The 16,971-nt window shown below is 47.1% G+C and overlaps 1 protein-coding gene and 1 long non-coding RNA gene across 2 annotated transcripts in view; one reads left to right on the top strand and one right to left on the bottom strand.

The window, feature by feature from the left end:
* Positions 1–425: 425 nt before the first annotated feature.
* FRZB (frizzled related protein) overlaps positions 426–16,971 on the top strand; it is a 30,695-nt gene continuing 14,149 nt past the window's right edge. The window contains exons 1-2 of the mRNA XM_072810841.1: positions 426–1,205; positions 8,280–8,327. Of these exons, the coding sequence (XP_072666942.1) occupies positions 725–1,205; positions 8,280–8,327 (529 nt within the window). The 5' untranslated portion in view covers positions 426–724. The remainder of the gene's footprint in view (positions 1,206–8,279; positions 8,328–16,971) is intronic.
* Positions 10,555–15,772, bottom strand: LOC140624192 (uncharacterized). The gene is made up of 4 exons (XR_012023705.1): positions 15,597–15,772; positions 14,075–14,346; positions 13,020–13,595; positions 10,555–12,400 (listed from the first exon to the last, which is right to left on the bottom strand). It is a non-coding gene; the product is annotated as an uncharacterized lncRNA (long non-coding RNA).

Raw genomic sequence — 16,971 nt, forward strand, 5'->3', positions numbered from 1 at the left:
GGCTGGGAGTGCACGGGTGGGGGGTGAGAGCTCGGAGTGCACGGGGTGGGGGGTGAGGGCTCGGAGTGCACGGGGGGGTGTGCTCGGGGGCTGGGAGTGCACGGGTGGGGGGTGAGAGCTCGGAGTGCACGGGGTGGGGGGTGAGGGCTGGGAGTGCACGGGGGTGTGCTCGGGGCTGGGCCTGCGGAGGTCGGCGGGGGCGGGCTCGGGGGCCGGGCGGGCCGGGGGGGGCGGAGCTGCGCCCGGGGCCGGGGCGCGGGACGCGGCGAGCGGCGGTGGGAGCTCCCGGCTCGGGCGGCTCCGGCGGCTCCGGCTCCTGCGGGCGCCCCCCCGCCCCATCCCAGCGCTGCGCCCCCAGCCTGCGGGCCCCGGGCCCCGCCCCCCACGTGGAGCCCCGCCCCGCCCCGCCCCGCCCCGCCCCGCCCCGCCCGGCCCGCGGGTGAGCTCCGGCCCCGGGTGGCTCCTTAGCCGGATCCGGGGACGCGACGGTCCGGGGCGCCCGCGGCCTCGGCGGAGTCGGGTCTCGCCTCCGGTCGCCTCCCGGGCCCGGACCCGCTCGGCCCACGGCCGCCCCCGCGGAGGGTCCCAGGGGTCCCCGGCCGAGCAGCGGCGCAGCCCTCGGGGCGCGGGGTCGGGGCGCGGGGCGGGCGGCGGGAGGAGCGGGGGGCCGGGGCGGGGGCCGGGGCGGGGGCCGGGCGGGCGGGCGCGGCGTCCCGCGGGGACCATGGCGCGCGGCCCCGGAGGGCGGCTGCTGCTGCTGCTGCGCACCGGCCTGCTCGCCCTGGCCGCGCCGAGCCTGCTCTGGGCGCCCGGAGCTCGGGCTGCGGCGTGCGAGCCGGTGCGCATCCCGCTGTGCCAGGCCCTGCCCTGGAACATGACCAAGATGCCCAACCACCTGCACCACAGCACCCAGGCCAACGCCATCCTGGCCATCGAGCAGTTCGAGGGGCTGCTGGGCACGCACTGCAGCCCCGACCTGCTCTTCTTCCTCTGCGCCATGTACGCGCCCATCTGCACCATCGACTTCCAGCACGAGCCCATCAAGCCCTGCAAGTCCGTGTGCGAGCGCGCCCGGCAGGGCTGCGAGCCCATCCTCATCAAGTACCGCCACGCGTGGCCCGAGAGCCTGGCCTGCGACGAGCTGCCCGTGTACGACCGCGGCGTGTGCATCTCGCCCGAGGCCATCGTCACGGCGGACGGAGCCGGTGAGTCCCCCCCGCCCCCCCTCCCCATGGGTGGCTCCTGGGGGCACCGCGTGCGCCCCCCCCCCGCCTCCCCCGCGGCTGCAGGGTCTCCAGCTGCGGCTCAGACTGCGCCCCCCCCCCCCTTCTAGCCATTAGGAAAGCCTGGATGGTTCCAGGGACCTCGCTCCAGCCTCGGATGTCAGTGGCATGTGTTTGCTCGCAGTCCAGTGTGAGCAATTACCTTCACCCTAAATCTGCCCTCGTCTCTATGGGGTAGATTGTTCCCGCACTCCAGCCCCGGGTGGCTGGGAAGCTGCTGAGCCCCCTCCACATGCCACTCACCTGCAGCCCTTTTGTGAGGGGCACAGGGGTGAAAGGGGTTATGCCCAAGGCGGCTGTCACCATTCACCCGTGCAAGGGCATTTTAATCGCCCCCCAAGCTCCCCAGCCCGCTGTTGTGCTCTGCAGACCCGGCCCGAACACCTCATCTCATGCCCTTTGTTCTGCATGTGCATCACCCCCGGGTCCCTCGGGGTGTTCCCCTGCCCCCCAAGAGCTTGCCTGCTCTCCGACGGTTAATGGAATCAGTCACAGGTGGTTTTCTCACAACTGTTTGGTCTCATTATGACAGTCGTGCCTCTGAAGACCCCAGCGAAACCCAGCTCATGATGGTTCATTGAACTCTCGCTCTGTACCCCTCCCGCGTAGGACCCCTCAATTCAACTTGCACCCTTCATATAGTTTCATATATGGATATATTTATGGTTGGTGGTTGGTCTTCTTTCATCCCGTCCGGGGAGGAACTCTCTTATTAGATGTGATGACTTGATTGCCTCCCCTGTTCATTTCCTGGGCATCTCCCCCCCCCCCCCACTTCATCTGCTTCTCAAGTTGTTCAGCCTGTGCTCACACCCTTAGTCCATTTCTAAGGGACGGTTCTTGGCTGTCAGAGAATTGATGGGGAAAAACTGCTTTCTGTGCACAATGACCCGCTCAACATACAGTGAGCAAAGAGGCCAAAAGTACTGCAAACCCAGGAACAGAAAGATTCCAGAAGCTTTTCGATCATCCCCTCGCTCAGTGAGTCGGGCTTCTAAATACCTGTTGTCTTGCTGCTTTTAATCAAGAGCCCAGAACGGGCTGTGTGCTCTAAGCGGGGAGGAATGTATTTCTCTGGGCTAAAGGAACACTCTTGAGCCTTTGTACTCAGTAAAGTCACAGGCTGTGCGGATTCTGGAAAGTTTGCTCAGTCGCTGCCCTGCTTTGCCAGGCACTTAGAATCAGTTAGATGCAGGCGCTTCGCTCGCTCGGGCCAGCGACTAGGAATGGGGTGGCGATGGTTCACTCTGAATAGCTTTCCTCCCCTTAAAGGAAAAGACTTGTTCTGAAACCTCTCTTGGAGACGGACCTGGACCTCAGACGAGCGAGGTTTGGCAAGGGTAACAGCTCTCAAAAGCCATGGTCAATATGGTTGGGAAGCAGTTTCCTTAAGTGTCCCCGAATTACCTATCATTGGGGACCAGATGCAGAACAATTGCCTCATTGAAGCCCTCAAATAGGCCATGCATGGAAACAATTTGTCAGTATGTGGGACCTGGTTTCTGAGCTGCTTTAAAATGCCATAATATCCACTTTGTTGACAGCATCCTTGCTAGAAAAATAAGTAGGCTTAGGTGGCAGTTGGAACCATATTTTTATGACCGTCTCCCTTTTTTTACCACAACCTTCAGTGTGAATCAGAGAGCCTGGTGGCAGGAGGGGTGGGGAGGGGAATGGAGAGCTGGATTCCAACCCGAAGGGTCTCCTGGCTTCCGAGGCCAGCTTGCTAAAAATTGCATTCCCTGTCCTGGGTCAAACTGTCAGGCACCTGGACTTACTTAGTCACTACCATATGTGGCCGGTTTAATTTACAACGCAGTATACTCTTTGGTTCAGCGGGATATGATAGTTCCCGAAGCACTCCCCCCCGCCTTCCTTTAGGTATAAACAGAATTGCTTATGTTTTAGGATTAGAATCCGGGCTCCGAATACGAAAATGAGGTCTCCCTGAATAAAAGGGGCCACCCTTCGCATTCCTTCAATGCCAAGAGGACTTTCAAATCCTAGCGTTCAGGGATCTGTTCCTTCCTAGCACAGTATGATCCCACAAACGAGTCTAGGCCCCTTTACAAAGCAAAGTCTTACAGAAACGGAGCAGTGCTTCAAACTACTCTTTGCTTTCAAAATACTAAGGGCCAGGGTACATTTAAAAAAGAAAAAAAAAAAAGCTCACATCCTGACTATTATGGACAAATTTATATGGAACTTGTTCTTTGTCCACATTGTATATTTATCACGGGGTTGGGGCTTCCTGCGGCTGCTGCATCTGAGGATTCACGTCCTCTGTTCAGACCCCTGGTCCCCTCTCGAGGGTGGGGGGGCGAGCAGGGCGTGGGCTCGGAGCCCGCAGACCAGGTGCTCAGTCTGGACCCCTCTCAGCTGTCATTTTGGGGAATTTCTGTAACCTGAGTGAGCTAAAGTCTTCGGACGTGTGCGGGGCCTGGGAGATGAGATGAAGAAGCCTGGTCCCTGGGGCGCGGGCCCTGACAGACTGTGCTGCTGCTTCTCTGTTTTGCCCTGATAACCGTCCTGATTACCGTCCTTCCGTCAAGATGAGGTTTTCTTTTTTTAAAGATTTTATTTATTTATTCATGAGAGACACAGAGAGAGGCAGAGACACAGGCAGAAGGAGAAGCAGGCTCCATGCAGGGAGCCCGACGTGGGACTCAGTCCCGGGTCTTCAGGATCACGCTCTGGGCCGAAGGCAGGTGCTAAACCGCTGAGCCACGCAGGGATCCCAAAATGAGGTTTTTCTTTTTTGAAATGGTCCCCTGGTCAGTGCGGATGCAGCCTGGAGCTTTTGTCACTTCGGCTCTGGAACGCAAGCTTCACCCCCGGGCCCAGTGGAAAGCGGATCTTCCTGCTGAACCCGTGAGCCTCAGGTTTCATTTTGCGCGATTGACCCGGGTCTCAGGCACCGGATCGAGTCCCTGGGGCAGCAGCGGGAAGGAGGAGAGAATGAGCCTGATGGGCGTCTGCTGGTGACAAACGGCGTGTCTGGGAAGCGCAGGGAGCAAGGATCCAAGCACACGCGTGGTCTGACATGAGCGGCCGCGGCTCCCGGCCCTGGCCCCGGCCCCGGCCTCGGGCAGCGCCGGTTTCCGGGCCGCTGTCAGCCTGTCACCCCGGCCCTTGCTCGACACGGTCCTCCGGGCCCGTCCCGCCTGCTGGGCCGCCGTGGGGTCACTCCTCCGCGCTCCCGGAACAGGCCGCCTTTTCCTTCGCCCTGGTCTACAGCTATTTGAGGGGCCAAATACCAAGAAGGCAGAATGACGTCGTGCGAGGGCCGGAGAATGGAATGGGAAGGACAAGTGGAGACTCCGACTCAGGCGCAGAGAGCACGGTTCTGTGGTCCCTCCTCACGGGAGACACTGCGGGGCGCTCTGGTGGCCCAGGGACGCGGGTCTCCGAGGGCCGCGGCTGACCTGCCCGGTGGGCATAGAATCTTGGGTAGGCCCCAAGCCTTATTTTAAGAATTCATTTTTTATCTCATTACTTTAAAAAAAAAAAGATTTTATTTATTTATTCATGAGAGACCCAGAGAGAGAGGCAGAGACACAGCCAGAGGGAGAAGCACGTTCCCTGTGGGGAGCCCGATGTGGGACTCGAACCCGGGACCCCGGGGTCACGACCTGAGCTGAAGGCAGACGCTCAACCACCGAGCCACCCAGGTGTCCCCGTTTGTCTCATTCCTGCCAAATTTCCAAGTAGTTGTTGCGATAAGTAGCAAAACTAAGCTGTGCTGGGCCTTTCCCCTTCCAGTAGGTGAATAGAAGGACGGACACACGGACGTGACTAGTCCAGAACTGGTCTCATGTGCGCGGTTTCGCGGGTTTAGAGCGGGGGGCCCTCCGCTGGAACTCCGGCTTGGCGTGGCCCTTAGGCCCTGAGCGAGTCGGTGGAGAGCGACGTTGGCAAGAGGAGGACGGAGGAGGACGGAGGCGCCGTACCCGGGAAGCGCCGGTAAATGGCACAGCAGGACGGCGTGGGAGTTAGCGACAGCAGCCCGCTGGGCCACCGGGTCCTGGCAGGAGCGGGATCGGCTGCAGCGACAGGCAGGGCGGTGGCACCCCGTCCCCCTGCTGTTGGGGGGGGCGGCCTGGCCCTATGACGCCTGCTGGCTGCGCCGCCTGCTCGTGGGAAGGAGAGCAAGGCCAGCTCCGGGGACAGGGGGTCCAGCAGAGGCCACCCTCCGCCACCCTCCGCCACGCTTCGTGTCTCCTGAAGAAGGAAGGGACTCGTAACCTAAGACGAAGAATCTGTCGCTGGCCCTCAGGCTGCAGTTAAAGGATCAGGTTCTGGGCATTGTCGCTTGAAGCCCCCGAGAGCTCCGAGGCGGCTGCGGGCAGGGGTTCCAGGACAGACAGGTACGTGCTGCCCCTTGGGGAGGACCGAGCAGGTCCCAGGCCCCCGTCCGACCCCCAGACCTCAGGGGCAGCGCCTCGGAGTGAACTCTCGTCTCCTTCCCCGCGTCGGCCGATGCTTCCCTCTCTGTTGGCTCCAGGCCCCAGAGCCACCCTGATTCTAGCACCTCCCCCTTTTATGTTATTTAAAATTTTATTTATTTCTTTGGGAGAAGGAGCAGGAGCAGGGGGAGGAGCAGGCTCCCCGCGGAGCAGGGACCCCACCTGGGGCTCGATCCCAGGGCCTCGAGGTCAGGCCCCCAGCCATCGGCAGCCCCCGCTTGTAGCCCCGCGTTCAAGTGTCCCTGAACCTGCTCTGAATCCAGTTTCCTTCCTTTTCCACTGCGGCTCGTTCAGCTTGGGCTTCCAGTGGGTCCCCTGGGTCACGGGTCCGGGGTAGTAATGGCTTGCTGCCCACAGCCCGATGCCCTCTGTGCAGAGGGTGTGCTGCTGACATCGGCGGTGCCTCGGCCCGGCCTGCATGGGCCTCGCCCCCGCCTCTCTGGGTGCAGCTCCCCTCTCCGTTAGCCTCGCTGCAGGACTTGGGGGCCCTCGGTCACAGCCGCAATCTCTGTCCATACTTGTCACACATGATACTTTCTATTTGGAACCTGCCCCCGCTCCCCGACTTTCCCCAGCAGCTTTGGGACTATTCTGGAAACTTCTGTGACTCCTCCTAGAAATCCTTGGGGCGTAAAACCCAATAATGCCTACGAATAATCTTCACTTAAGATGACTTTCTCGGAATGCCTAAGTTCAACTTTCTGAAAACAACTTTTTTTGGATGATTTTTGATCAGATAACTTTTTTTTTCTCTTAAAATTCTAACAACGGATACCTAAACGCTTTTATAAACAGAAATATCTTCCTGTGACTAAGAGTGAGAGAAGAAAACCATTTTCCTATGTTCAGCTATATCAAGAGTTTTCTTTCCCCCGGGAGAAGAGATTTATTTTTCATTTTTCTGTCAACATTTCAGGACTTAACAGTTATTTTACACGTGGATTAATATAATTTCTTCACTTACAGAGAGCTCATTTTTTAAAAAAAGATTTGAGAGAGAGAGAGTGCACGTGTGCACATGCGCGAGCGGGGCAGGGGCAAAGGGAGGGAGAGAATCTCCAGCAGACTCCTCGCCGAGTGTGGAGCCCGGAGGCAGGGCTGGATCCCAGGACCCTGAGATCATCACCTGAGCCGAAATCAAGAGACGGACGCTTAATCGACTGAGCCACCCAGACACCCCCAGAGAGATCATTTTTGTATAGATCGTATGTGTGTAACCATGATTATTGGACTTTTTCAGGAATAAAACCATTGGCATGTTACTCTAACACTTCATTTATCATGAAGAAAGTCTTTGAATAGAATGAAAGTCATTAAATTAATAGCATATGACTGAGTTGAACCTCACGTTTTAGAATCAAGTATGTGTTGCCTGGTGGTTACTGTCTTTCCTTGTATATAGCTTTTTAAATACCAGAAGAATAACAGCTAAGGAATTTCTTTAAAAATTGAAAAAAAAAAAAAACAGATGATGATTACCAAGCCTGAGAGAATAATTCACTAATTGTAATTTTGAGTGCTGTTGTCCTAAAATGGTGTTTAACCACTCCTTTTTAATCATGATACATCCTATGAAGAAAAAGGACAGAGCAAGGATGGTATTTCCTGTTGGGATCAGTGGATACTCAACTCCTATAACATGAAGTGTTAATGCAAAATTAAAGCTTGCGTAGGAGTACGGAGTTGAAGTGTCCATAAGAATCTATAACTAGAGGAATCACTGAACTCTACCTCTGGCCCAAGAAATACATCGTATGTTAATTAATTGACTTTATTATTTTTTAATTTAATTTATTTTTTATTTTTATTTTATTTTATTTTTATTTTTATTTTTTTAATTGACATAAAATAAAATAAAATAAAATAAAATAAAATAAAATAAAATACTATATTGCTAGGGGCAGCAGGTCTCAGCATGGTGTCTTGCCGAGGCCTCAGTCACCGGAGGCTGCTTTCTTAGCTGGAACACAGAAGAGCTTTATACTCTTAGTCATCGTTGCCACGTCCGTTAATCGCGCTGGCTTGAGCGGTCCCAGCATGATGTGCTTCCTTTCTGCTGAGGGACGGTTTAGTTTACAGGCAACAAAGGGCATGAGAATGCATTCTGGGTGTTTTCCTTAGGCCCTAAGAATCTAAGTACATGCTAGGAACGCATGAGGCGTCTATTTGTTGAAGAGATGCGTTTGCTGCTTTTGGGTGTTGGGTGAGGACTTAATATGTGTGTGGACTTCATCGTGTCAGAAATTTTGTGAGACCCCAAAACTTCTTAAATCCTGAAATTTTATGCGTAGTCGGTGAGGATTCCAAAGAGAGTGTCATCCTTTAATCACACAAAAGGACCGACGGTTGTCCTTACTTGACCTGTAAGTAACAGAGAACCAAGCTCATGTCACTGATAAGAATCGACTTCCTTGAGGCACCTTGGTTTTTTACCCAAATTAAACTCATGACTGAATTAGACTTTTATACGGGAATTCTCGAAATAATAATGAATAAATGATAATTGCTTATTCTGTCTGTCACCTTTCAGATTTTCCTATGGATTCTAGTAACGGAAACTGTAGAGGGACCAGCAGTGGTGAGTATACCAGTACCTTCCTACTTTTCGTTTGTGTTCACATGAGCCTTCGTGACCTATCTACTCAAGTCTCATTTGGGTACATTTGTGCCCTACGTTTTAAAAGTAAACTTAAAAAAATCACTCATATTTTATTTAAAACATTAGCATTTACTAACATTGATGTTTTCTCTTGGTCATTAAAAATTGTGTGGATTTTGTGAGTTCTGTGGGTATTAATGCAGGAATAGATGTGCGTAACAGCCACCACAGCAAAGATACAGAACTATCGTATCCCCTCAGAAGAAACTTGCTCATGGTGTCTCTTCATCATTACAAGCTTCTGCCCCCCTTAACCGCTGGCGATCACTGATCCCTCCTCCGCTCTAGCTTTGTCTTTTTGAGACGATCTTATACATGGAATGGTAGGGTCTGTAACCTTTTGAGATCGGCTTATTTCACTTGTCATAATGCCTTTGAGCTTCATCCAAGTTGGTGCTGCATGTGGCACTATGGACTCGTTGCAATTGCTAAAGATTTCATTGCTTGAGTCTACTACCGTTTGTTTAGCCATTCAGGCCTTCGAGGATTATCGGGCTGTTTCTAGTTTTGGTCAGTCATGGGTAGATCCACTATAAGCATTGGCATAAAGGTGTTCGATTAAACCTGAGTGTTCATTTCTCTAGGGTAAGTAGGAATAGGATTACTGGGGCTATATGGTCAGGGTGTGCTTAATTTTGTAAAAAACGGTGAAACTGTTTCCAAAATGGCTGTTCTATTTTACACTTGGGGTGTCTCAGATTTCGAGTTGTTGTGCATCATCTGGCGTGTAGTATTTTCAGGTTTTATTTTTTAAATCTTAGCTATTTTGATAGCTGTGGAGTGCTAGTTCACACCCCTCAAGGTAGTGCCATATCCTGGCTATAAAGAACCATTTTTTGTTTCATCGATTTTCTCTGTTTTCAAATTTATTGGTTTCTGCTCATCAGTATTTCTTTCCTCTGCTTGTGTAGGACTTTTTTCCCCCTTACAGAAGTTTAGATTATGAGTTGAGACTTTTCTTCTTTTCTACTATAGTAATTTAATGCTATAACTATCCAGCTAAGGATGGCTTTATTTGCTTCTCACAAGGTTTGATAGGTTTTATTTTAATTTTTCTTCACCTTAAAATATTTTATAATTTCCCTTGAGATTACGTTTTTGGCTCTTGAATTACTGAGGATTGTACTATTAAATTTGCTGCTGTTTGGAGATTTTTCTCTTTGCTTTATGTTGTTATATTTTATTCTAATTACCCTAGAGAACATACTTTGTATAATCTTGATTCTTTTACATTTGTTAAGGTTTATTTTATGACCCAGGATGTGATTTATCTTGGTGAATGTTTTATTAGCCTTCAGGAAAAGAATACATATATTCTGCAGTTGTTGGCTGGAATGTTCTATAATGTCAATTAGATTAGTTAATACTGTTGTTTAGTACTTTTATATTGTTGCCCATTTTCTGTGTATGAGAGCTATTGATCACTTTGAGATGAATGTTTAAGTCTCCTAATATTGTAGTCTTTTCTATTTTCTTTTCAGGGCTGTCAATTTTGGTTCATGTATTCTGAAGCTCTGTTGTTTGGTGCATTCACAGTTAGTATTTTTATGTCTAATTAGGGAATCGACCCTTTGTCATGTAATGTCCCTCTTTACCTCTGTAATTTCCTCTGCTCTAAAGTCTTATTCCTTGGTATTTAATATAGCTACTTTAATCTTCTTTTGATCAGTGTTTTCAAGGTATGTCTTATGTCTTTATCTTTTTATTTTAACATACCTGTATTACTATGTTTCAAGTAAATTTCTTGTAGACCTGGAATAATTGGATAATTTTTTGGTAGGTATTGATTTCTTTGTCCATTTTACCAATCGTTATCTTTTTTTTTTCTTTTTTACCAATCGTTATCTTTTGATCAATGTGTTGAGACCATTTACATCAATGTGATTATTGATATATTTGTATTTAGATCTACCATTTTATTATTTGTTTTCTGTTTGTTCCTTCTCTTTTCATCCCTGTTTTGTATTTCCTAATTTATTTTGGATTAGGTGAATGTCTTTCACACACATGCACACATATATTTTTGTGTTATATATATATTCACAAGGTGTGTATACATATCATGAGAGTATATACAGTTGTATTTTTTCCAGACATTAAAAATGTTTTTTAAAAAGATTTATTTATTTATTTTGAGAGAGAGAGAGAGAGAGAGAGAGAGAGAGAGAGAGATGGTGGGGGGGAGGGGCAGAGGGAGGAGAGGGAGAGACCGAATCTCACACAGACTCCTAGTTGAGCATGGAGCCCATTGCATGGCTTGATTTCATGACCCTGAGATCATGACCTGAGCAAAACCAAGAGTCGGATGCTTACCTAGCAGAGCCAGCCGGGTGCCCTGACTTTAAAAATGTTTTAAGCAACTCAATAGGAGAATAGCTTACTGTGTTTACCCAGATGTTTTTAACTTCTGTTGTTTTCCCCATTTTCTAGTATTCCTTCTGCCTGAGGAGCATCCTTTAACACTTCTTTTAGAGCAGTTCTGGTGGCAATAATTCTCTTAGTTTTCCTTTCTCTGAAAGTGTCTTTCACCTTCATTCCTGAAGGACATTTTCCACTGGATATAGACTTCTGGGTTGGCTAGTTCATCCAGTGCTTTAAAAAGTTATTCCACTTACTTCTGTCCTCCGCGTTTCTCATGGGAAATTGGTTGTCATTCGAATCATTTTTCCCTGTATATAATGCATCAGTTTTCTCTGGTTGCTTTCAAGACTTTTTCTTGGTCTTTAGTTTTTAGCAGTTGGATTGTGCTATGTCTGGACATTTGGTTTCTTTGGGATTATCCTGTTTAGAGTTAACTGTGTTTTTTGAATCTATAAATTCTAGCATTTGTCAAATTAGGGAAGCTTTCAGCAACCATTTCTTCAAATACTTATTTTTATAACACATTCTCTTCTATTTCCAAGTCTATGATGATGTGAATGGTAGAGCTTTTGTTGTTGTCCCACAAGTCTCAGAGGCTCTGTTCATTTCCCTCCCCAACCTTTTCTGTTTGTTCAGATTATATAACGTCTCTTGGTCTGTTTTCAAGTTCATTGACTCTTTCCTCAATCATGTCTGTTCTGCTATTGAGCCCATCCAGTGAATTTTTAATTTCAGTTATTGGAGTTTTCAGCATTCAAAATTTCCACTTGGTTCTTCCCTTGTATCTTGTATTTCTTTGTTGAGACTTTCTATCTTTCCATTCATTTCAAGAGTTTTCACTATTACTTTTTGGAGAATTTTTATAAAAGCTGCCTTGAAATTATTGTTGGATACCTTTAACATTTGTGTCATCTGATTTCTTTTCCCCATACATTCTGAGATTTTTCTAGTTCTTCTTGTGCAGAATAATTGATTGCATCCTGGTCATTTTGATTATTATATTCTAAGAAATTTGGTTCTTATTTAAAGTTCTATGAAGAATGTTGATATTTTTGTTTTAGCAGGAGTTGATCCTGCTGGGTTAAAGCAGCAAATTCTGACTTGTCTTCTGTGAATTGTGATTTCAGTACCAGTTCCATTCTCAGTCTTTGCAATGCCTTTCAGGTCCATCCCATGTGTATCCTGCCCAGTGGCCAGTGTGAGATCAGGGCAGTGACCTACCGCATGGCTTAGTTTTCAAAGTCTATAGTATACTGTTTCGTGTCAGATTCATATATACCCAGGGGTGAACCTACCAGTTCATAAACAATTTTATGGATTTTTTATTTCTAAGTTCTTCCCTCTCTGTGGTCTTCTCAGTACTTTTCAGTTCCTTGGGGGCTCTTCTTTTTGGTCCTTTGGCTGGAAAGCTGGAGCTTTACTTATCCCACTCTGTGACTGACTGCATCTGAGGCCAGATGGTGGGAGGACAACGCAATGGAACTTTGCCCCAATCTCATTTTTTTTTCCCCCAATCTCTTGATACTACATATCTAATCAGAAGAGAAGGTTCTCCAACATCAGCAGTTTAGGATTCTGAGGGCTTCCCTTGGTGCAGCTGTTGTCAGCACTGCCCCAGGATTGCTTGAGGGCTGGAATACAAGAGAATGGGGTGTTAGAAGACGCTTTTCCTACTTTTGATTCTTTTTTTTTTTTTTTTAGATTTTATTTATTTATTCATGAGAGACAGAGAGAGGCAGAGACATTGGCAGAGGGAGAAGCAGATTTTTCGCAGGGAGCCCAATGTGGGACTCAATTTCAGGACCCTGGGATCATGACCTGAGCGGAAGCCAGATACTCAACTGCTGAGCCCCCCAGGTGTCCCACCTGCTTTTGATTCTTAGCTAGAGGGCCTCTCCTGAAGGACTCTGCTGCATTATGCCCGCTTACAGGCTATGGGCTGTGTTGAAACTAGGCCTGAGGAGACCAGAGAGGGAAAAATTGATGAACCTATTGCCACTTTGATAGTATTAGTCTTCTTTCCCAATCTCCTGCTTTTACTAGCCGAGTGCTTAAGTAGTTGCTTCACGTATTCTGTAACTGTGTTCAGGGGGAGAGACATGGTGGCATCTAGTTACTCCGTCTTTCCTAAAATAAGCATTCAAATGAAGTATGACATATGTGCAAAAAACATGTCATAAGCACGTAGCTCAGTGACTTGTCACAAAGTAAACATTCTTGTGTAACCACCACACAGATCAAGATACATACCGTGACAGCACTCCAGAAGCCTCCTTGTACCTCTTCCAAATCACTGCTTCCATCCTTTTTCTCCAAGGGTAACTACTAGCAGAAATTCCAATAACATCTATTAATTTTGATCTTTTATGAACATATATATAGGGTGTGCCTTCCTTTGCTCTTCATTACCCAGTGTATAGTAGTTCTTCTGAATTTTCAGTGCTGTATAGTATTTTATCATATGAATATACCACATGTTATTCTAATGTTCTTGGAATATTTAGGTCGTTTCTAGTTTTTATTTTTATGATTAATGCTGTATTTGCTCTTATAAGAATGTTATAACTACAATTAATTACTATATACCTTTTCATTTCACGTTCCTCTAGTAATTTGCACTGATTTGGGTCTCTGCATCCTGCCTTGTAAGGTGTCTTTTTTTCTTTAAGATTGATTGAGAGAGAGAGAGAGAGAGAGAGAGAGTCCTTCCCCTCTACGGCCTTGAGATTAGTGGGAAGTTCCTTTCTACATTTGCTTTCATTGCTGACTTTGCCTCCACAGTCCACACATCCATTCCTTCTTCATATCTCCTTGAGTTCTCAGCACCTGCCATTCAAAGAGGAAACAACAAATAATGGTTGCACTTCCAAAAAAAAAAAAGAAAGAAAGAAAGAAACCCAAAAAAACCCAACTTTAGTTGTCTTTCGATGTGTTGAATCCCTGTCCAAATAAAAATATTTAATGGAAGAAAAGCAGGAGGAATTAGGTCATATAGAGGCTGGAGAAGATGCTGGTGGTGGGAGGGCTTAAGGGAAGATCTAAGAATGAGAAGATTTCCCAGTGGAAAGTAGTCAATCTGGTTTTATTTGTAGTAACTAATCAAAAATCAGCTTTGAATTTCGACTTTTCTCCTGACCTTGTTAAATACCATTAACTCCATACTTCTCTCCAAAGTCAAGGGAAAACAGAAACGTAGAAGGAAAAATACCATTTTTTTCTTTCTAAGAATCACATGCCTTGAAACTATTAATGCTAAATTAAACAAACTACTAATATCAAAAGAATCACTTTAATTGTTCATTTACCTGTTCATCCTCTACAAGAATCATTCCATTGAAATGACCTTAGATCGTGACCTGAGCCAACATCCAGTCAATGCACTCAGGTGCCTCTGCCTTGTAAGGTGTCTTATATGTGGAAGTGGAACTTTTCTTTTATGGAGTTGTAAATAAGTTTGAAATACCAATTTTCATTAGACTGCAGCAGTTTTCACCGTTGATTTCCAATGAATATTGTTAAGAGTGACAGGTGTTCAACCGGAGGCCATGTCTGCCAGAGGTGTCCCACAAACATTTATCTGTGAAAAACGTAAGTGAGTGAAAATGATTTATTTAGAACGATTTCATTACCTTCTTGATACAGTTGAGAATGTTCTTGGAGTGTCATAAAATCACCTGGAAATTATTGGTGTCCAGTGATGGTTCTATTTTAATGATCACCCCTACTTTATATTTGATCAAAACAAACCACAAGGCTCATTTGTATAGTACAGTTGGCTAAGTCACCATTTTTGGCAACTGCATGCGTGTGCTATCAAATGGTCCAGAAGTTATAGTTAGAATAATACAGCCCTTCAGTGTGTAAACGGAAGATGGCATCAACAATACTATAAATAATATATGAAAATAGTTCAGTGTGTAAAACTACCTGGAATGAACGTAGTTTCCTGGGTTTAGGGTTGACTGTTCCTCTTTTACCAATGTTTTCCTGTTCCCTGGTATAATGGGAACCATGAAAACAAACCAGCAAACAGGCAAAACCAAGCTCATTCTGCTTGTAAAAAAAAATGTACTGACATATTCACATGTTCTGCAAAGAAAATATAAATTATTCACACGCAGAAATTCATGCCTTGGAAAAATGGAGCAGCCGAGGTTGACGAAACAAGGAATGAGGAAGATACAAAAACACTGTCACCCACATGTCCCCACTTTCAAAAGTGTTAAGCTGTTTCTGCTGGAATTTGGAAAAGAAATTCTTTTATTCCAGTTAAGTTATTCTTTGCCTAGAAGCTTCATAATTATTTTCTTTTCTTACCTTCCTTCCTTCCTTCTTTTTTTTTTTTTTTTTGAGCTAATGACTGAACAGCTTCCAATCTGTGAGTATGTTTTATTTTGTAAACCCACTGTCCCACTAAGGGGTGCATCACTTCTAGTTTCCATAACGTGGAATTTGGGGAAAAACAGTTCTAGTTTTATTCCACTGAGTCATTTGGTCTGTCAAATCAACACCGAAGATTAAGGCAGGTGCTCCAGGGGTGCAATGAAAAGATCTATTTTGTATTGAAAGAATTCTCTCAGTTCCCCACTTTGTGATGGTGACTGGTTTATGAATTCCTATATTTGAAAAACACAAAGTTTCGGGGGGGGGGGCAGATAGCGCTGGCAAATTCTGACATGAGCTAATTGACATAAGCATAACAGAATTACTTTACTGGTTGGTTTCCAAAGATATAAAATCAGACTGTACTGACTCTCGGTTTCCTTCTGATACATATTCAAATCCGGGAGACATCAGCAGCGTCCCCAGGGTAAGGTGGGCACTCACCAGGTTTGCGCTGGCCTCTCCCTGCCTGTTCAGGGGTGCTTCAGAGAAACTCCCCTGGGTGGCTGAGTACTGGGTTCCCAGTTGCCTGCACCTGCCAGGCCGGCCCCAGCTCCCCACTCTTGGGGTGGCCTATGCCCGGCTTGGGTAGTATAGATTCACTCTCTCTCCTTCTCCAAACTTCTTTCCTCCCCTTTGGCTTCCTCCTAATTTGGGGAAGGAATTTAGGTTTTTTGTTTTTTTTTTTTTGCTTTGGGTGCACATGTGTACTGATTCTGGCAGCTAAATTAACTTGGGTGCAATGCCTGCCCTTTATTGGGAAAAAATTAGGATGGATTAAAAAGTGGTCTATTTATAAATTCACAGTAGCTTCCAAGTAGAGGCGCTTTTTTTTTTTTAAATTCTTTGACACTTGACTCATTTTTATTCCTAAGCATTCTCCTCTTTGAGCTGTTTGCCAAATTGTACCAGAGCTTCCCCTGCCCCCCAGCCCCCCAGCCAGTGCAGGCCTCCGCTCCTCCCGCCTTCTGGGGGCTTCTTCCCCCTGGAGCGCCCAGCCACAGGGGCTCAGCTCTCCCTCCCCTGACTCCCCGGACCGGGTCTTATCTCTGTCAGGGGCAGAGCCCGCAGTTCTCCTTGGATAAACACCTCTCCCTGAGTCACCGGGCTGTACCTCAGATACAGCCTCGTTAATAATTAAGGCTCTCTTTGTATCGCAGATTTCCTCCTGGCAACTTTCTTTTTTAAATGTGTGGCACCATTGTTTTCTCAGGTCCCCAGGATTGAAACTTCAGAGTCCGTTTGTTGGTCCCTCCCCCACCCCACTGGCCCTTAGAAGGGCCACTTCCTCCTACCAGGCCTCCCGAAGGCCAGGACTTGGGAAGAGGGAGTGAGCAGTGACTGCACCCCTGGGGGCTGGGGGAGGTAGATAGATGGCTGATGATCTTTTTTTTTTAAAAAAAAGATTTTGTTTATTTATTTGAGAGAGAGTGCTGGAGGGGGAGAGGGAGCAGGGAAAGGGGCTGAGGGAGAGGGGGAATCAGGCTCCCCCATAACACTTCCAGTCTCATGGGAGAAAGTAGACAGATCTCATGGACTACCCATATTTTGTGCATCCCCAATGATTCTTAGATCCAGAAGTGTTGTGAGGGACAGTTTATTTAAAAATTTCTGAAGGCATAAATCCTAAAGGAATACACTAAATTTCCTTTTCTTATTAATACAGGGTTAATCCCCTCAATCTTTTTATTTTATTTTTTTTAATCCCCTCAATCTTAAACAGTTCCCTTTTACAAAGTACAAATTACTATGAATAGAGACCTTTATTACAACATTTGAGGTTTGTTTTGTAGGCTAAACTGAGCAAGGGTTATTTTTG

The sequence above is a fragment of the Canis lupus genome, chromosome 34, assembly GCF_048164855.1.
Source record: "Canis lupus baileyi chromosome 34, mCanLup2.hap1, whole genome shotgun sequence".
NCBI classification, from domain to species: Eukaryota; Metazoa; Chordata; class Mammalia; order Carnivora; family Canidae; genus Canis; species Canis lupus.